General features: G+C 46.0%; 1 protein-coding gene across 3 annotated transcripts in view; it reads right to left on the bottom strand.

Moving 5' to 3' along the window:
* Window positions 1–11,580, bottom strand: part of COMMD1 (copper metabolism domain containing 1) — a 114,670-nt gene extending 103,090 nt beyond the window's left edge. For 2 of the 3 annotated variants that reach the window (XM_038394826.2, XM_043512059.1), the window contains exon 1: window positions 11,202–11,450. In XM_038394826.2, the coding sequence (XP_038250754.1) occupies window positions 11,202–11,387 (186 nt within the window). In that variant the 5' untranslated portion in view covers window positions 11,388–11,450. Of the gene's footprint in view, window positions 1–11,201 lie in introns of all 3 variants that reach the window. The other variant, XM_038394824.2, reaches the window with a different exon arrangement.
* Between the last annotated feature and the right edge of the window lie 10,590 nt (window positions 11,581–22,170).

A 22,170-nucleotide genomic window follows, 5' to 3' on the forward strand; every position in this document is an offset into this window, starting at 1 on the left:
TGTGAAGAACTTCAAAAAGATCTCACAAAACTAAGTGACTGGGCAACAAAATGGCAAATGAATGTAAAGTAATGCACATTGGAAAAAATAACCCCAACTATACATACAATATGATGGGGCTAATTTAGCTACAACTAATCAGGAGAAAGATCTTGGAGTCATCATGGATAGTTCTCTGAAGACATCCACGCAGTGTGCAGCGGCCGTGAAAAAAAGGAAACGGGATGTTAGGAATCATTAAAAAAGGGATAGAGAATAAAACAGAGAATATCTTATTGCCCTTATATAAATCCATGGTACGCCCACACCTTGAATACTGCGTATAGATGTGGTCCCCTCATCTCAAAAAAAAAAAATATACTGGCATTAGAAAAGGTTCAGAGCAGGGCAACTAAAATGATTAGGGGTTTGGAACCGGTCCCATATGAGGAGAGATTAAAGACACTAGGACTTTTCAGCTAGGAAAAGAGGAGACGAAGGGGGGATATGATAGAGGTATAGAAAATCATGAGTGGTGTGGAGAAAGTGAATAAGGAAAAGTTATTTACTTGTTCCCATAATATAAGAACTAGGGGCCACCAAATGAAATTAATGAGTATTTAAAACAAATAAAAGGAAGTTCTTCACACAGCGCACAGTCAACCTGTGGAACTCCTTGCCTGAGGAGGTTATGAAGGCTAGGACTATAATAGAGTTTAAAAGAGAACTAGATAAATTCATGGAGGTTAAGTCCATTAATAGCTATTAGCCAGGATGGGTAAGGAATGGTGTCCCTAGCATCTGGTTGTCAGAGGGTGGAGATGGATGGCAGGAGAGAGATCACTAGATCATTACCTGTTAAATTCACTGCCTTTGGGGCACCTGGTACTGGCCACTGTCATAGACAGGATACTGGGCTGGATGGACCTTTGGTCTGTCCCAGTATAGCCATTCTTACGTTCTTATGAAATGAAGAGAAATCCAAAAATAGATTTCTTCAGTGCATGCAGTCCAATAGCACTGACCTCCTTGCCACTAAGCACTACTTTCTGACAAAACCAAATTGGCTGAAAAAATATTTGTATAATCTCACAAGAATCTAATACCCTAGAGGAGAATTTTGAGGATCTGGAAACAAAGGTCAGATCATTTACCCCTTAACTAATTGCCCTCTATGGAAAAACTGAGATCAGGGGAAAAAACACAAACAAGTGGAGAAGAGTGTTCCAGAAACAAAACAGTGACTGATTCTGTGTCTTAGAAGAAACATTAATAATCATGAATCAGAGGAATGAAAAATCTTATCGGCTGGCACAGCCCAGCTTTACAAGATATCATTTGAATACGTCAGCTGGATGAAAGTAAATGTCACAGCTCAAGAAGACCTACAGCCAAAGGCAGGACCTTATTAAACAATATGCAAAGTGGTGTTATAGCATACTATGGAGAGGGAATCAAAAGGTAAGCCAGAATAAAGAGGAACAATACTGCTCCTCTACCAGACATCACACTCAGAATCTGTTTGCAAGAGCAATAGAAGGACTTTTCCAGCTGTTTTCTCCAGATCTCAAGGTAATTTAATAGAAAAATCTCAATTGTGTTATTCAATAAGGATATGACCATAAAAATTCTTTCTCCTGCAAAACTTTGGGTAAACTTCAACAACAACATGTGTTTGGAGACGCTGAACCTGAAACACAGCTATCGGCCACACACAAAAACAATACATAAAAGAATTCTAAGAAACTTAACTAGAAAGGACTCCAAAGTTTGGTTTATGGCTGTTACAAAATTGTTTTATCAAGGATTATGATTTAATTCTTTGTAATATTTGTTGAACAAAAGGGAACAAAGTGCTTCCACCTTGCTATCATTATCCCTAATGGAGCAGCAAAATTATACAATACCATATTCAGGATATGTTATTACTAAAATATCCGCACATGGATTAATGCCTTCCCTTTCTTTCACCCTTACCTCCCACAAATGGTATGTGGGCAGGAAAAGAAACTATAACAACAAGTGGATTGTTAAGGCCTCCCCTTAGGATTCTTTATACACAGAGGGACAATATTTTACGCAGAACTTTGGTGAAAGAAAACATTTAAATGCTTATATCTGCAATAGATCTGATGTAGAGTGTTGGGTTTCCTATTTAATTGCTTCAAATAAAATCAATATTTTTAAAGTATACCTCAGTTTCCACATGTGGGGAGCAGAGGGGTACAAGACTGCCTTTCTTCTCATTTATGTTGATTGTAAACACATCCAAATAGTATGCCTAGATTTTTTTGATTGTTTCATTTTTTATTTTTTCTAAGGAATAAGTACAAACTTAGGCCAGGTTTACACTCTAATTTTACACAGGTATAACTATGCAGCGATGGCGTATGAAAAATCCACACCCCTGAGCAACACAGTTATACCAGCTTAACCCCCAGTGTAAACAGTGCTATGTCAACAGGAGAGCTTCTCCCATCAACACAGCTATCCGCCTCTTGTGGGGGCGGATTAACTACACCCAACAGGAGAAGCTCTCCCGTCGGCACAGTAGCATATTCACTGAAGCACTATAGTGGTGAAGCTGCACCAGTACTGCTGAGCCGCTGCAGTGTTGTAAGCGTAGACCTGCCCTGAGAGTGATGTGGGTAATCAAATCTCATGCTTCACAGCATCAGGTGGCTGGACTGCATATGGGTATTGGAGAGAAATTACGCACAAAGTGCACAGCATTGACCAGTTGACTAAGTGCATTATGCAATAAGGAAGCATGGAGGTTGCCTTGTTCTGAAGCCTCAGATACTTTTCACTGCCAGAGAAAGGCCAGTGTTCTTAGATGAACAAGTACTCTGACCAACTATGGCAATTCCTATGTTCCTTTCCATCCCCTGTAACGCACCAATGGAAGGGGGAAAAGCAAAGCATCAGGGAGAAATGCCCAGCATTGCTGTAAACATCACAATTGTGGGGAATATTTTCTGGAGTAAATGAAAAATCAAGATATGGCAGACCTACATCTGGGAACAGATTTGACAACTGCTAAGGAGGTGATATGACAGATCTTCAAGTGGAGCCAGTCATCCACGCTGCTCTTGAAGCACCCAATGTCCAATAAGGGAAAGGAAACCCTCATTAGCTTTAACCCCAACTGTTCCCACCATTTCCCTCAGACGGTTGCCCTGGCCATCATCTTCAGATTAAGACCTATGAACCTGCTAAGAGAGCTCAAAAGGAGGAAGCATAGATATAACTATTATGTTGCTCTTTTTAAAAGAAATGTTAAGGAAAGCTAAGATAGTGCTATTCTTTCCAGTACCAGCTTTTTCATCCCAGTAACCGGGCTTAGGAGTGCCTTATAAGGTATGTCTACGCTGCAATTAAAAACCTGTAGCTGGCCCATGAGGCTTGGGCCATTGCCCAAGCTCTGCAACCCTTGCAGGGTCCTAGAACCTGGGCTCCAGCCCAAGCCCAGACGTTTAAACTGCAATTAAAAAAAACCACAGCCCAAGCCCAAGCCACTGGCATGGGCCAGCTGGGAGTTTTTAACAGCAGCATAGACAGACCCATACTGACCAAGTAACCTCTTCAGAAAGTTAAGGAGCAGCTTTCACAGGCTCCTGAATTAGTCTCATCCCTAGTGAATTAGTTCCCACAACAGACTATACATGTTTTCTCAGTGGTCTGCCAGACCTAAGTGCCTTGAAACATTTTCTTGTTCAGTTATACTCAGCAACCTAGGGCTTCTGGCCAGTGTAGTTTTGCGCCTGACAATATATTACCATTGAAGTAAACGGATACCAAGTAAGGGCAAAATCTTGATATTCCCAAACCATTTAACCTCTAACGAAGGAGAGGGAGAGCATCTGGAAATGGAGCATGCGGAGCTGGCCAGACATATCACAAGATCCCTGTTTTAGGGGAGGAGCTTGGGACCATAAAGTCCACACTTATCACCTCTTTTTCTCATGTCACTCCACATTTTACTTCACCCCAAATGCACATGCAGCCGAAAGAATCACAATCTCAAATTAACTATCAGACTTTAACCTACTTTCACCCTGCTATAAACAAATACAGAGCAGCAGCACAGCATAAACAATATGGGGAGAAAAGACAGGGACAACAAGGGGGGTGGAAGAGAGGCAGAAGGGGAAGTAAAAATAAAGGAGGGGAAAAATGCTTCCATGCTTCCAATCTGGACCAATACTCCAGTTGGAAAATAACCCCTCTCCCCACTATATGTTGTTATGTTCAGCGGGGGGAAGGGGGGAGAGGAGGAAGAAAACCTTTTGTAGTGATAATCAAGGTGGGCCATTTCCAGCAGTTGACAAGAACGTCTGAGGAACGGTGGGGGGGGGGGGGGGAATAACATGGGGAAATAGTTTTACTTTGTGTAATGACACATCCACTCCCAATTTCTATTCAAACCTAAGTTAATTGTGTCCAGTTTGCAAATTAATTCCAATTCAGCAGTCGCTCCTTGGAGTCTGTTTTTGAAGTTTTTTTTGTTGAAGAATAGCCACTCTGAGGTCTGTAATCGAGTGACCAGAGAGATTGAAGTGTTCTCCGACTGGTTTTTGAATGTTATAATTCTTGACGTCTGATTTGTGTCCATTTATTCTTTTACGCAGAGACTGTCCAGTTTGACCAATGTACATGGCAGAGGGGCATTGCTGGCACATGATGGCATATATCACATTGGTAGATGCACAGGTGAACGAGCCTCTGATAGTGTGGCTCATGTGATTAGGTCCTATCTTCCTGAAAACACCATCCTGGCCACTATGGATGTAGAAGCCCTCTACACCAACATTCCACACAAAGATGGACTACAAGCCGTCAGGAACAGTATCCCCGATAATGTCACGGCTAACCTGGTGGCTGAACTTTGTGACTTTGTCCTCACCCATAACTATTTCACATTTGGGGACAATGTATACCTTCAAATCAGCGGCACTGCGATGGGTACCCGCATGGCCCCTCAGTATGCCAACATTTTTATGGCTGACTTAGAACAACGCTTCCTTAGCTCTCAACCCCAAATGCCCCTACTCTACTTGCGCTACATTGATGACAACTTCATCATCTGGACCCATGGAAAAGAAGTCCTTGGGGAATTCCACCATGATTTCAACAATTTCCATCTCACCATCAATCTCAGCCTGGACCAGTCCACAAAAGAGATCCACTTCCTGGACACTACGGTGCTAATAAGCGATGGTCACATAAACCACCACCCTATACCGGAAACCACTGACCACTATTCCTACCTACATGCCTCTAGCTTTCACGCAGATCACACCACACGATCCATTGTCTACAGCCAAGCTCTACGATACAAACACATTTGCTCCAAACCCTCAGACAGAGACAAACACCTACAAGATATCTATCAAGCATTCTTACAACTACAATACCCACCTGCTGAAGTGAAGAAACAGACTGACTGAGCCAGAAGAGTATCCAGAAGTCACCTACTACAGGACAGGCCCAACAAAGAAAATAACAGAACGCCACTAGCCATCACCTTCAGCCCCCAACTAAAACCTCTCCAATGCATCATCAAGGATCTACAACCTATCCTGAAGGACGACCCATCACTCTCGCAGATCTTGGGAGCCAGGCCAGTCCTTGCTTAAAGACAGCACCCCAATCTGAAGCAAATATTCACCAGCAACCACACACCACACAACAAAAACACTAACCCAGGAACCTATCCTTGCAACAAAGCCTGTTGCCAACTCTGTTCACATATCTATTCAGGGGACACCATCTTTGGGCCTAATCACATCAGCCACACTATCAGAGGCTCATTCACCTGTGCATCTACCAATGTGATATATGCCATCATGTGCCAGCAATGCCCCTCTGCCATGTACATTGGTCAAACTGGACAGTCTCTATGTAAAAGAGTAAATGGACACAAATCAGACGTCAAGAATTATAACATTCAAAAACCAGTCGGAGAACACTTCAATCTCTCTGGTCACTCGATTACAGACCTCAGAGTGGCTATTCTTCAACAAAAAAAACTTCAGAAACAGACTCCAAGGAGAGACTGCTGAATTGGAATTAATTTGCCAACTGGATACAATTAACTTAGGTTTGAATAGAGACTGGGAGTGGATGAGTCATTACACAAAGTAAAACTATTTCCCAATGTTATTCCCCCCCCCCTGCCCCCACTGTTCCTCAGACATTCTTGTTAACTGCTGGAAATGGCCCACCTTGATTATCACTACAAAAGTTTTTCTCTCCCCCACCCCCCTGCTGGTAATAGCTCATTTTAAGTGATCACTCTCCTTATAGTATGTATGGTAACACCCATTGTTTCATGTTCTCTGTGTATATAAATCTCCCCACCGTATTTTCCACTGAATGCATCCGATGAAATGAGCTGTAGCTCACGAAAGCTTATGCTCAAATAAATTTGTTAGTCTCTAAGGTGCCACAAGTATGCCTTTTCTTTTTGAGAATACAGATTAACACGACTGCTACTCTGACACCAGAAAAAATAGAATATTTCCTTAGTAAAATTACAGAGCATAAATGGTGTTTTTATCTGCAAAGAGCTTTACAAAATTATAGCCTAGTGCTGCAAACACTATCAGGCATCATGAGTAGTGGGAAATTAATAAGGTTTGTACACGTGAGAAAAGACCTAAAGGGACTAGTCCTTAATCCTCAAAGGTCATGTGAGGGAAGTAATATCCCCATTTTACATAAAGGGAAACTAAGTTAGAAAGGTAAAGTCACTTGCCACAGGCCACCGAGGGAACTCAGTAGCTGGAATTAGAGCTCAAGACCTTTTGGTTCTTAGTTCCGTACCCAGATCATGACTCTCAGTTTAAAGTATTATTTAAATGTGAACACAACTCCTTAGTTTACTGACAAAAACAAAATTCGCTGTGATTTGCATTGCAGGGCCAATATAGCCCTGGAAGAACAGGCAGACTTCGCTGCTGGTGATTTCACTCATTAGGATATGGATGGGATGGATTTGAAGCAACAGCTCATACTTAAGATACTTGGTTTCTGTATATGGGTGCGCTCAACTAAGTTATTGTTTTCACATGTAAACTGACAATATTTCATTTCAGAAGTAACTGATAGCAAAACAAGGAACAAAAAGATGATGCCTTTTATAGCATCTTTTTGTACAATGCCTACTTTCAACCTTGTGATTTCAAGAAGAAACAAAAAAATTCTATAAAGACGTTTATATTTATTCTTCCCTGCTAGTTTTTGCTCTATAAGAAGTCACATATAGCAGTCCCAAATACCCCAGCTACTAATCAGAAAGACAATAATTTGAACAACAAGCAATGTTGAAGAATAGTTTAGTCAATTTGAATAATACAAGTAGTATCTAATAAAAAAGTGACACATTGTGATGGTACAGATATAGGGTACAACACATTTATTTTGTATTTATAAAAAAATAAAAATAAAAAATGTGTTTTAGGGGAAAAAGTACAATAGAAACATTCACTGCACAACACTGTTTACAGTATGCAAGCCAACTAATGTTTTTAAATACATTGGGATACAAGTGTCCCCCAAAGCCATGAGTAGTAATAATAAAAATCGCTAAAAAATATAATTTGAGAAATCTAACACTTTCTCCACTAGAAAAAAAGGAATAATTGTGGCACCTTAGAGACTAACAAATTTATTTGAGCATAAGCTTTCATGAGCTACAGCTCGCTTCATTGGATGCATCCGAAATGAAATGCATCCAATGAAGTGAGCTGTAGCTCACGAAAGCTTATGCTCAAATAAATTTGTTAGTCTCTAAGGTGCCACAAGTCCTCCTTTTCTTTTTTCCCCCACTAGGTGGCAGAAATGATTTAGCTATCTGATTTAACCAAATGAAGATAGAACCAATGGGCTGACTATTGTATACCTCTTAATTACAGTCTTAAGCAAAGCATCACTGTCCACTGCAGTCCACTAATAACTATAACTTCCTAGTAGGATCTAGACCTAACAGGACCTAGAGATTAAAAAATACATTCCTAACAAACATTTCTACTTCCAGTGCCAGATGAAGGCTTTCCTCCTCCACTAGGGATACAGGATGAAAATCAGTTTGTAGGGTAAATAAAATATTTTATTTCCTACTCAGTTTATGCTGGGAATGAGTTATTCACAGCAGGCATGCTTATTACAATAATTATTCAAACAAATCAAGGAGTACCTACTAGTTACTTTTCATTTTATTAAAATGATACAAAAGAAAATGTTTACAGAAACTGCACTTAGTCCGATGCATTTCATATATTAATAATTTAAAAAGTCTATTATTTTGTATGTTATTAGTATCTGCATCACAGTAGTGCCTGAAGTCCCCAAATGAGATCAGTGCCCCATTGCACTAGGCACTGTACAAACATATAGTAGAAGCCAGTCTCTGCCCTGAAAAAAATTCTTACGCTCTAAATAAATGAGATCGATATAGGATGAGAGGGGAAACAGAAGGACAAACAGGTGCTGTTTGATTTTGGGCAAGTAACTTCAATTTAGATGAGCTGGAAATAGAACTCCAATCTCCTAAGTCACATTCCAGTTTCCTATCTGCTGAACTACGCTGACAGATGTAACTCATTTCTGTATAGTGAGATGTACAATGACTTCAAGTAGTAATCTGTTATTTTTATAGAGGTTGATCAGTTCCATTTTCCCTACCTGCAGCACAGAGACATTGTGTCAATAGAATATCAGGGTAAAAATGCCCTCTGCCAACTTTTCCTGTTCCTTTGACGTGCGTAAAGACACTCCCAGCTGCAGCCAACTCCAACCTGCTCCTATTAAATGTTGCAGTAATACCACAGAGCAGAGAGTATTCTGACAACCCTTCTGCTTTGCAGTATGTACATTCAGCATTATTTGTTTGACTGAGTGACTGGCTAGATACATAGATTTAGGCAATATGGTCACTCATATAATGGATAGTTAAATTCAGTGTAAGAAATATTGTCCTGGGGAGAACCAGATTTTTCAGAAATTGGAAACACGATAGAGCCTTTAACTTCTAAATCACACCTTCACATCCAAGTAAAACACCTAACTCTATGATTGTATCTGTGCTGATAGACCCTCCTAACACATGGAGATGACTACAGGAACATGGCCTTAGACTGGTAACACCTAACATTCACTCCAGGTGATACCAGTTTTCGTATTTATGTAAAATGGTTTGGTGGCCTCAGTGCACAGTCCAATGGACAGCTGTTCACATCACAAAACCACCACCACAGCTGACACCAATTGGTTATTCTGCTGGCATTCTCAACTGAGACATCAAAGAACAAATCAGTTTAGAAACTGAACTACCCTCTAAGTCCTTGAAATGGTCCCTCCACATCAGGGATGAGAAACATTAATGGGACACCACAGGGAAAGCTTTTGCTGCTACTGTGTGTTATGTCTAAGACCCTGCCAAATTCACAGCTGTTAAAAAATGCATCATGGACCATGAAATCTGATCTCCCCCTGAAATCTGGCTATTGTAGGGGCCTCCCACCATGTACCAGGCTCCAGCTGCTAGTCCCAGAAGGACTTCCTCTTCCCCTGCAGGGTGGTACATCCTTACTTCTTTGTTGCCTTCAAAGCTAGGCTCTGCAGGCAGGAAGCCATGGAGCTTCCTGCTACTTGGGGAGTTTCCCAGAGAGGGGTCTGACCTGTCCCCTGGAGTGGCCTGTGCAGGGAAAGAGAAAGTCCTGTCCTTCCCCAGCCAAGATGGGACTAACAGCTGGAGCACAGTGCAGGGTCTGGGGCGCCCCCAACCCTGCCCCTCCCCAGCTCCAGGCCCAGCACTCGAAGGTTAAAGGAGACTTGGGCTGGCTCGGGGGGAGTTGGATCATGGCACCTCCCTGACCATAAGGCCCTAGGTGGTGACCCACCCATAAGACCGGCCCTGCACCCCCCAAAGCGATGACCTCCACAATACCCTGCGACCCTCACTTCTGTGCTGCTGTGGGGGGCAACACTGGCTTCAGAGCTGGGCACCTGGACAGCAGTTGTTGCTCTGTGGTAGCCCAACTCTGAAGACAGCGCCCCTGCCAGCAGCCGCACAGAAGTAAGGGTGGCAACCCCACTGCCCACCACAGACCCCTGTTGTGTCACAACCCCTGCCCCCACAGTTACAACACTATGAAATTTCAGATGTAAACATCTGAAACCATGAAACTGACCATTTTAAAAATCCTATTACCATGAAGTTGACCAAAATGGACCATGCATTTGGTAGGGCTCTAATTATGTCTAGTCAAACCAGCCTCAACCAGTAGTAACATTTAAAAGAAAATGTAGCCTTCTTCCATCTTCGACACACTAATCACCGCACGCCATGCCAGCCAGGTCCCATGATTTTACCCACCAACTTGTCCCAAATCTTGGCTGCAACGCCCTTCAGTGGTTGCCACTGCAACATGGGGGAAGAACAGACGTGGAGGAGCAGGGGATTTTTTTTTTTTTTTTTGGTAAGCGAATGGGCAGGCACAACCCCCCCCACCCCCCCAGGGCTGGTTTGTTTAACCCGTGAGCCCCTCGTGCCATGCCTGTAAATGGCGACATCAACTGTCCGTCGGTCCGTCCCGACCCCTCTCCACTGCCCCCCCCAGCCCAGCTTGTCCGTCTGTCCCTCGCGGCCCCCCCCAGCCCAGCTTGTCCCTCCGTGCGTCCTCTCCTCGCCCCCAGCCCAGCTTGTCCGTCTGTCCCTCGCGGCCCCCCCAGGCCAACTCGTCCCTCCGTGCGTCCCCTCCTCGCCCCCAGCCCAGCTTGTCCGTCTGTCCCTTGCGGCCCCCCCAGCCCAGCTTGTCCGTCTGTCCCTCGCGGCCCCCCCAGCCCAACTCGTCCCTCCGTGCGTCCCCTCCTCGCCCCCAGCCCAGCTTGTCCGTCTGTCCCTCGCGGCCCCCCCAGGCCAACTCGTCCCTCCGTGCGTCCTCTCCTCGCCCCCAGCCCAGCTTGTCCGTCTGTCCCTTGCGGCCCCCCCAGCCCAGCTTGTCCGTCTGTCCCTCGCGGCCCCCCCAGCCCAGCTCGTCCCTCCGTGCGTCCCCTCCTCGCCCCCAGCCCAGCTTGTCCGTCTGTCCCTCGCGGCCCCCCCAGCCCAGCTTGTCCGTCTGTCCCTCGCGGCCCCCCCAGCCCAGCTCGTCCCTCCGTGCGTCCCCTCCTCGCCCCCAGCCCAGCTAGTCCGTCCGGCCGGCCGCGGGCGCTGCTACCTTGAGGACGCCGCTCATCTTGGCGAGCAGGGCCCGGAACTCGTGCGGCGCCGCCTCGGGGTAGAGCTGGCCCCGCAGCAGCTCCTCGGTGATGCCCGCGTGGCCGTAGTACGCGGCCTGCGCGATGCCGCTCAGCAGCCCGCTCAGCGCCTTGGAGCCCTCGCGCTGGGGCTGCTCCGCCGCCATGCCGGCCCCGGGCGCGAGCCAGCGAGCGCCGCGCGACACGGGACGGGGGCCGGGCGGGGACAAACCCAGCGAGGGACGCAGCCCGCCGCGCTCTCCACAGCGACCCCTTCGGGCGCCCGCCGGGCTCTTCGCGGCTCCCGCAGAGGGGCCGCCCGAGCGCTCCGCCCCCGCCTCCAGGGGACTGGCCTGAGCCAGCCCCCCCGCCCGGGACAGCAGCCCCCCCCCGCGCCCATCCCCCCTCCCAGCGCCAGGCTCAGCAAACACGGGCCGAAGTCTTCCTACCGTCTGCCCCCTTCACTTCTAGCTCCGCAGGGACCCGTGGAAGGGCCCTTCTCCCTGGGGTGTTTTTGTGGGTCTATAATTTAACAGAAGGGCTGATCCTTCTGGGCCACGCTACCGTCTAGAGCAGTGGTTCCCAGCTTTAACAACCTGTGCACCCCTTTCACTACAATGTCTAGCCTTGTGAACCCCCTCCTAACTATGAACATTTCCAGGGATTGTCTCCTTCACCCCAGTATAAATGATAAAAGTAGTGATCCTGGACATAGAAAATGTGGTTTTATGACACGCTTATTACACACTATATTATTCTCACCATGAATCATTACAGTGTTTTTATTAAAAAGAAAAGGAGGACTTGTGGCACCTTAGAGACTAACAAATTTATTTGAGCAGAAGCTTTCGTGAGCTACAGCTCACTTCATCGGATGCATTTGGTGGATGAAGTGAGCTTCACGAAAGCTTATGCTCTAATAAATTTGTTAGTCTCTAAGATGCCACAAGTCCTCCTTTTCTTTTTGCGAATACAGACTAGCACGGCTGCTACTCTGAAACCAGTATGTTTATTACATCATGAAAACGGCAGCACTCTTCCAAGATCTCACTTTCGTAGCTTGTATCACTTTGAATCAGCCTGTTGTAAGACAAGGCTCCTATGTTTCATCAAGGAGTATCAGATGTGAAACAGCATGAAGGTATTTAAGAAGCCAGCTCAAAGCGCTCCTCCTACACAAGCATTCAGGTCTTGAGCAGTCCAGGCAAACCACGCATGTTACAACAAAGCTTAATCTTGTTCTTCAGAATAATTTCAAAAACAATACTAGCTGCCTTTTTAATTTTAAAAACACCAAAAAATATCCACCTCCCTTTCCATTTCTTATAAGGAGCCTTGAAGTTTAAATCTCCTCGGTGTGATAGATATGCTTGCTTTGATCTGCTTAGCTCTTGGAAGTCCAGGGACTCCAGGCTTCTGGCCCCGTGCTGCTTGGGGTCCCTAGGGACAGTTCTGTCTGCCATTAAGGAATTTTTTCCTGAGAACCCTATGTAACATTTCGCGAACCCCAGGGGTTCACGAACCCCAGTTTGGGAACGACTGGTCTAGAGGGTCTTTCACTGTAGGTAACAATTCACAAGGGTTGGCTGAACCAAAAGATGAATGTATAGATATTATCAATATGTTTAAATGGAATAATATTTAAAACCCAAGAACAACAGCAAGGGACAACACAGATTCAGGAGTCAGTACACTAACATGAAATGTTAACAATATGCAGGGCCGTCCTTACCCATATGCAAACTACGCAGCTGCGTAGGGCACCAGGAAATTTGGGGCACCAAATTGCCCCAAATTTCCTGGTGCCTCACGCAGCTGTGTGCTTCTCCAGTGGCCAGCCCAATCCCCCAGCTGGCTGAGCCAGCAAGGAAAGCTGCCCCTGCACCGCCTCTTCCCTAAAGCCCCCACCCCGACTCCGCCCCCACCCCGCCTCTTCCCACCCCTGCTCTGCCCTAGCACTGCCCCCACTCCACCCCTGCTCTGCCCCAGCCCTGCCCCCACTCTACCCCTTCCCCTGAGGTACATCCTGGGGGACTGCAGCAGGGGTCGGGCGCCCTGCACTCACCAGGCGGTGGGACGTGAAGCAACCCAGCCCCAGCCTGCTCCACTCCGCTGGTGAGTGCTGGGGACAGTTCTCCCCTGCCCCCCAAGTCTGGGAGCCAGGAGAGCAGAGTGGAGCGGGCTGGGGCTGGGTCACTCCACATCCCGTTGCCCGGTGAATGCGGGGTCAGGCCTGCCCTGCAATCACAGGGCGGCAGGAAGTGGAGCAACGCGGCCCCAATCTGCTCTGCTGGCTTGTGCTTCCCCCTGCCCCGCAAACCTGATCCTGCCCCCCCCCCAGCGGAGGACTGGGCCAGCTCCCCTGCAGAGGCCTGGGGAACCAAAATACACCTGGTTCATAGGGCACAAAAATATCTAGGGACAGCCCTGACAATATGCAAACTTAATTTTCTCCCTAAAGATCGCAACAATCGTCTTCAACTGCAAACACACCCCTTCAGGATGCCTCAAGTATACTGTTCACTACAGCTGTTATCTTTCTTCCCAGACCTAATTTCAATAGTCTCACATGGGGTAAAATGTCCCCCTTCCCTGGATCGCATGGATTCATAGGTAATACTACTTTCCCAGTTTCTGTTGTCCACTACCTCTTAGCAGCAGGTCCAAAAAATAGCCACTAGTGCTTCATATTTGAGCTGAAGGCAAAACACAACTTATGTTGCTTGGATCTTAATTCTAGCTGCCCAAACCTGGCAATTTCCACTCAATAACCTGTGTAGAACCCTGCATTCCCATTATCTTCCTAGTTTAGAAGATGCTAAAAACTGCATCCTGCTGTTACTTCATCATCACCTTGATGCCATTAGTGAATTAGAAGATTCCAAAGACAGAAGTCTTTAATTGTACCCCAGACATCATCAAAGACTTCCTCTTCTTTAGCCTTCCAGTAACTTTTTCTCTAGAATATTTACAGAAATATTAGACCCAGATCTAGCAAAACACTAAGCACATGCTTTACTTTAAGCACAAGTTTTTCCAGAAGGGTTGTGAACACACCAAAAGCAAATTCAGAATTTTTCTCAAAGAGGTATTTCAGGACATTTTATTTATTTTAAGAAGTTTGCTTAGCCTATAATTCTTTGGGTCCAATACTGGTCAATCTATTACTCTACACATTGCATTGGTATTTCCTGTTGAATAGGCATTGGATAGGTGACTTTAGAGCTTCATTGATGGGAAGGTGATTTCATTTCCTTTGAGCCATTCCAGCAGATCTGCAATTCCACTTTGCCCCATGTGAACACCAAAGCCCAATTTACACAATCAAAGAACTAACATGTCAGTTTCCTACTGCATAGTTTTGGGATAAAGATCCCATGGATCAGTCTGGTGGAGCTATTATTAGCATGCAGTCTGTCCTCTTTGTATTCTGGTATAGCATCACCTTTTGGAATCTTTGCTGTTGTCCACATATTAAAAGGTGACAAGTTAGGAATAGGACTATATGCTGATATTCAGCAGGAGATGGTGGCATTGTGATCTAAATATCAAGTTTAAAATAAATTCATTCCCCACAATTACAGATTTGAAACTTGGCAGGGGTGCTGCAATTCATCATCGATTGAGGGAAAAAAACTGAATTCCAGACAGTAATTGATCTTCCAGATTAGCAAAATCTTGTCTTCTCTGCATGCTCATTAAAGATCTCATTGCACTCTTTGTAATCATAGGGATTTATCCCAGTGTCTTTGATATGTCTTCATGCATTCTTTCCCTCAGAATACATGCATACTGTTCCATGGTTAAGGATGAAGCTAGCTTTAAAAGTCCAGAAAGGGATCCAGTCATTGCCCTAGTGCCATAAAGTCCTTCACCGCACACTATGATCCTATCAAATTAGCACCTCTCACAGAACCTTAACTTTGCCCTATAATATCTGTAAAAATAAGTGCAAAGTTCAAAGTGGCACTGTTAGATGACAAAGTACCATTTCTTAGCCAAGGGATCCAAATCTGATGTAACTCTAATATATACTGCAACATTACTGTACACAAAAAGATGACCATCTCCCATGGAAAACTTTATAGGGGGAGCTCTGGGAGAAAATTCCTCTTTAGTTATTCACTCAGGAGCTTGGGATTTACCCAACTCCCATGAAATAGACTGCAGGAACCATCCATAAACCCTATGGCTGTCCAGGGATCCTCAAAAAACCAGATCCAGTTCCTATCTCAGTCGCTATGATCTCTGGAAGCCCCACCCAATCCCTCACAATGTGGTTCTATTCTCCTCGTAACTATAAATATCATTAAGAGGCTGGAGAGAATGATATCTGTACCTCCAGTGCACCCACTCCTGCCTGCAATCCACCCAGTCTCCAATAATTGCCTCAGCATGACCCTGGACCTGGAGTACTTTCTGTGGGGTCTGAAGGAGGTCAGCCCCCTCTTCTGTGTAGGAGCAGGGACAGCCACATGCAAAGATTCCCCTGTATGCGTGGCTCTGAGGGAGAATTGATCCTATCTTACATACATTAGTTTCTACAAAGTATAGTTCATATAGTTAAACATACAAACTGCATACACTTACATAAACTTATAACACCATGTAATCAACCCACTTCATGACACAAAAGAGATCATTCATTCAAACTCTGTTCATAAAAATAGTCTTCAACTCTACCAACAGGTTGCACTATAAGAAAATATAGAAAATGCTAACATAATGTAATGTATTCTGGGATTATAGTCCTTTCAAAATCTTTTCTATACATTTAATTAACATAAATTAAAATCAACTGAATGAAAGTATGATAAGGCCCTCAGTGGCTGGGGACCCTAGGGGCTAGATTGTTGGTTAGGGGGGTTGTAGAGGGACTCGATCCCTCCTTCTCCCTCAGGTCCTGGCCCAGGGTCCTGTGTCGCTGGATTCTTTTAGGACTCTCGTTCTTGAGGAGATTGGATGGGGGGCTGCAATGGAGGACAATCCTGGGATAAAGCGTTGGTAATACCCAGCTAGTCCCAGGAATCGGCGTACATGCTTCTTTAAGGACGGTGTGGGGCACAGCTGGAGGGCCTGAACTTTGCTAACCAAGAATCGGATCAAGCCCTTTCCCAATGTGTACCTGAGGTAGGTGGTCTCATTCTTCCCAAGGTGACATTTGGTGGAGTTCGCCATCAGGCCGGGCCTCTGGAGGGACTGCAGGACCGAAGTCACATGTTTAAATGGTGTTGCCAGTCGCAACTATAAATTACCACGCCACCGAGGTACGCAGCTGCATACCTGCTATGGGGGTGGAGAATTCAGTCCATTAGCCGGTGAAATGTGTCTGGGGTCCCATGCAAACCGAAGGGCATGGTCTGAAACTGAAAAAGCCCAAAGGGGGTGGAGAAAGCAACTTTTTCTCTGGACTCAGGTTTGAGAGGGATCTGCCAATAGCCCTTCAGTAAGTCTAAAGTGATGATGTATTCTGCCTTTCCCAGCCGGTCAAGCAGTTCATCAACCCGTGGCACCGGATAGGCATTGAACATTGATACTGAATTGACCTTACGGAGGTCGATGCAAAAGCAGGTGTTTCCACTGGGCTTAGGGACCAGTACCACAGGGCTTTTCCAGTCACGAAATGACTCCTCAATCACTCCAAATGCTAACATCAAGCAGAGTTCCTCTTTCATGGTCTCTCTAAGCTTCTGGGGGAGGGGCCGAGGCTTTTCTCTGACAAAACGCCCGGGTCCGTCTGAATATGTTGAGTTATCAGGTGCGTCTGCCCTGGTAGGGTCGAGAAAACTGAAGAGAAGGCGGTGATCAGTTTTGGCACCTGATCTGTCTGCTCTGGGGTAAGATTGTCCCCAATCTTGACCATCCCTGGAGTTGAGGCCTCCACGACCTGTGGGCCTAGTTCAGGCTCTGGTGGTAGGATGCTATTAGTAAGCCTTCCTGGGCTTAACACGATTTTAACAGGTTCACCTGGTAGATTTGTTGTACCTTACATTTATCTGGCTGCTTGATTTCATAGTTCACCAGCCCCACATGTTGGATCACCTCATACAGCCCTTGCCAGTGGGCCAGGAGCTTCAATTCCGAACTGGGCAACAATAACAGCACATGGTCACAGGGCTGAAACTGCCAGAGACACGCCCGTTTATTGTAGGCTGCTTCTTGGGTATCCTGGGCATGTAGGAGGTTCTCCCTGGCAAATGAGCCTAGGGCCTCAAGCCTCTCCTGCAGGTTTAAAACATACTGTACCATGTTGTTGCCTTGGGATGGCCTCTCTTCCCACATTTCTTGCACGAGGTGTAAAATCCCCTGGAGTTGCCTCCCATATAAAAACTCTAACGGTGAGAAACCAGTGGAAGACTGGGGTTCTTCCTGCACTGAGAACAAGAGAGGTGAGAGCAGCTGGTCCCAATGCCAGACATCCGTTAAGACGGACCTTCGGAGCATTGTTTTTAGGGTTCGGTTAAAGTGTTCTACCAGGCCGTCTGTTTGGGGGTGGTATAAAGATGTTCGTAAGGACTTGATTTTGAGTAACCGGCAGAGCTGCTTGATCATTTCGGACATAAAGTTTGTCCCTTGATCTGTCAAGATTTCCTGGAGTACCCCGACTCAGGCAAAGATGTTCATTAGTTCCATAGCCACCCCCTTGGCGGTCATGGAGTGCAGCAGCACTGCTTCAGGGTACCAGGTCACATAGTCCACTACAACAAGAATGAACGGGTATCTGGCAGCACTCTTCTCCAGCGGGCCAACTATGTCGACTCCAATTTGCTCAGAGGATACACTTACAAACGGGAGGGTGATCAGTGGGGCATGAGGCACAGAAGTCTGCCACGTCTCGGTAGACTTCTGGCCAAAAGAACTGGGCTAAAATCTGGGCTAGCATCTTTTCCCTTCCAAGGTGCCAAGCCGCAGGTATGGCGTGGGCAAGTCACATAACTTCCTTCTGGTACAATTGGGGCACCAGGAGCTGATGTTGGACCTCTTCAGTCGGTTGGTCTTTCTCTATGCGGTACAGATGGTCACATTGAATCTCAAAGTGTGGGAACCGTCCCACTTGGTGGGGTTCGACAGTCTCTCTGTTCACTGCCGCCACCTGGGTGTATGCCTGACTCAGGGTGTCATCAGCCCATTGCTCCTCCACAAAATCAGAGAGGCGAGTCAGGATCTCCGATTCGGGTAATGTGGGGGAGCTCCCCTCCTGGCTGGGAGGGGATTTGGTTGGTCTGGGTTGATGCTGAGAACTGGGAAGTTCCTTCACCAAGGTCAGCAAGCTCCCCCACCCCCACAAGCTGGCCGGGGGCGGGAGGTAGGGGCCCTTGACCACCAGACGGGGTTCCCACCAGTTGCCTCCAGTGGCTGCATTGGCAAGCCAGTTGCTGGTCTGTGCCTTCAGGCAGGCATACTCCTGCCTCTTCGCCAGTCAGCCCCTGACTGAGCCAGGCTTCCTTCTTCCCCACCCCCTCCAGGCCTGCCATTGGCTGCAGGTATAACGGGGCGGGGCTAACTGAACCCACAGGTGTTCTTTAACCCCTGCTGTGCCTGGCTGCAGCCTCTCTGCTCCTTCACAACATGCCACAGCATGCTCGCTTGGGAGACAAAACAAAGGATCACCGTTAAGGATGGATGAGCAGTATGTGTTGGGTGGGTAGAGAAACAGTGGGAAACTGGCTGGATCCCTTAATCATTCCATTCCTAGACTTTGAAATGATGAGGTTTTTTTTAAGGTTAGGAATTTTTAAAGAAAGTGTAATTTTGGGGGGAATACTAGCTGGACTCCATTGAAATACACCTTTAACCATAACTCTTTCTCTTTTATAATGACAGGTTTCAGAGTAGCAGCCGTGTTAGTCTGTATTCGCAAAAAGAAAAGGAGGACTTGTGGCACCTTAGAGACCAACAAATTTATTAGAGCATAAGCTTTCGTGAGCTACAGCTCACCCTCTGTTTTTTCCACCAAATGCATCTGATGAAGTGAGCTGTAGCTCACGAAAGCTTATGCTCTAATAAATTTGTTAGTCTCTAAGGTGCCACAAGTACTCCTTTTCTTTCTCTTTTGTGTGTGTGTGGGGGGGGGAGGATACTGTATAATCAGTACAGCCAAATATTTCAGTCATTAATGCCTTCTAAAAAAGGAAATAAAAATAGTGAACACATGGGGCCTGATCCTCTGATGGTGTAAATCAGCATAGCTCCACTGAAGCAGATGGAGCAATGCCAATTAACACCAGCTGTGGATCTGGCCCTGAGTGTTTCTCTGTGGATCTCTGTGTTATCTCCCCACCACTCTTGGCTCTTTTGTCACTCACCTTCCCACGGCTTTTGCCAGGTGTTGTCAAATGTAAAGTCCCTCTGCTAGGGATGCCCCCACTCACTGTTCCCATTCCAGTTCCCTGGCAGTTGTGGGTTTCTTGGGTGCAGGTTGTGTAGGGAGCCCATGCTCTGCTGTAGGTTATTAATGAGGTCTCCTTTAGACACCTTCCAGCAGTTCTGTTCCAGAAAAATCTGGCAAAGCTCATCATCACTGTGGGAGAGAAGACGAGGATAGTCAGCCTGGGAGGAGAAAGGTGACAAGATTCCACTGACTAAGTCTAAATGTTGTGCTGGGACCAGAACATTCCTTCTGATATTTGGCCACCAAAAGGATGAAGGTAATTAGAAACTTTCTGTAATAGATTAAATGGATTAAATCCCCTTAAATTGATGAGTGTAACAAGTGCCCTTTACTCAGGTTAAACATAAGATGCAATAGTGGTCTCCAAGCCAAAGGCATAGCCAAGCCATTAGGAATTTTAACTTCTTGGAAAGAGGGATTTTCACTGCGTGTTGCCTGGAGGTAAGGGTGTATGTCTGGGTGAGTGGAGAACCAAGATGGAGAGAGACAGACACAGAGCCTGAACAAGCTGTTGGGAGCACAGCCCTGGAAGAAGCCTAGAGAAAGAGCTGTTGGGGTAGTGGTTGAAAGAGTTGGTGGTGCTGTGAGCAAAGACACTGTCTCCAGTTGTTTGATTCCTACTATGTTCAGGGAAACAGAACTTTGTGTATATTGCATCAGATAAATACCTGCCTCTGTTATCAATTTCTCCTCCTAACAGAAACAACTCGCTAGATGTTGGCTAACCACTCGGTTCAAGAAAGAATAAACACCAGTATAATTCCATTGAAGTCAATGGGATTGCAGTAGTGTAGCACAGAATTTGGCCCATTATGAGGTGCCAAGAGCTCTAAAAGTAACATCTCTTACACAGAGGGCATAGACACAGGGCTGGCCATGGCCCACCCAGTTAGCACCCACAGCCACCCAAAGTTCACCTGCTCTTACCCTGTGCCACTTGTCTGCTGATTGTCATCCTGCTCAACTCCAGGTGGAGAAGGAGGAGGAAGCATGCCCAGTCCCCTCTCCTCCACAACCAGAACCAGGCTGCTAGGGCTCTATCCCATCCCAGCCCAACCATGGACTGTCCCCTTGGCAGGCATACCTGGCCTGGCTCATGGTGGCTCTGAATGCAGCAGCAGGGAAGGTGTAGAGCAAAGGCAGAAAGGAGAGTCTGTCTGACTCCAGGGGCCTGGATGGATTCTATGACTAACCCAGGGGGGAGTCCTGCCTGCTGGAGGGAAGATGCAGCATCTACTTAGCACCAAAGTGTGGTGCAAAGCCTGGCCAGAGCTTTGGTCTGAAACTCCCTAGACTTGCTCCCAGACAAGGCAGGAATTCATAATGGGTCAAGTGCTTTGCAGCCATCTCCAGACACAGCAACACAACCCAGAACACCTCCCTTCCCCATTCCCTCTCTTCCCCCTGTATCCCTCTGTGATCCAGGGACCTCTTGGTGCCAACGAGCAGAGGGAACAGGGGTGCATAAGGGCTACAGGGGTCCTCTGGTCTGGTATCTACATACTAATTTACCAAAGAATGACAAGTAATGTCTCTACTGAAAGCCTGTGTCACACTGATCCTCATAATCATTGCAGAATGTAAGGATAATAGGTAAGGAGTTATGTGTATATAATAAAAAATATGTTCTTAAGGTCTGTGACTTGGGTCCAGTCATCAAAATGTGAGAAACAGGTTTCTTTCAGGCAGGATGTGTTTATCTTTCTGTCTACAAATAAGGGAGTATTGTATACTTCACCATGAACACCTATTTATGGTCTGAGTAAAGTGTTAATTAAGTTATTACAAAGTCTCCAGGGGAGATTGTGGGCAGGAAAATACAAGCAGCAGAGGTTATCCTGAATGAGAGGGAAGACAATGGATTTTTGACACTATAATTGTAGGTACAGAGACACAATCTGCATCTTTCAATCAGGAAGTAAACTGACTATGGGTTTACTCATGAATAGAAGAATTAGAAAACACAAGCTGAGTGAGTACTGATGGTCTGCAAATGTCAGGTTAGAGCCCTGATTTTTTTACAGTATACCTGATCTTCACTGGCCCAGGGAAGATGAGTATCAAGGTAGCTTGTATATGTGGATCTTATATCCTGCTATGCACTGCACCACCACTGGCCAAACACTATACTCGTTTAAATAGATACATATTTACTTCAGCTTCAAAGGAGCCAACAAAGGCCAGCCTGCCAGTCTGGAGGCAACATAATGTGCTGTCAAATGGGGAATCCATGTTACAGTCCCACGCTTGATCCCACACTCTGAGGCTTGTACGGCCTAGAATCACTGTGAGGCCAGCACACTGAATCCTTTGTGAGTAAGGAGCACATTACAGTGCTCTTGTGAAACCTTCTGCAGCCAACACAGGAGTGTTTGTTCCACATCCTGACCTCCTTCCCTAGAAGGAAGGATTATCCTGATAAGAACAGGAAATAAAAGGGGGGAATTCTCCTCCCGCCCACAACCTCAAGAGAAAAAACAACAAGATGCTTACAAAATATTGTCCTTGCCTGAGTGCATCAACACAGAGATAGGCTGCAGCTTCAAAACTGCAGGATA

The sequence above is a fragment of the Dermochelys coriacea genome, chromosome 3 (genome assembly GCF_009764565.3).
Source record: "Dermochelys coriacea isolate rDerCor1 chromosome 3, rDerCor1.pri.v4, whole genome shotgun sequence".
In the NCBI taxonomy this organism is placed as follows: Eukaryota; Metazoa; Chordata; order Testudines; family Dermochelyidae; genus Dermochelys; species Dermochelys coriacea.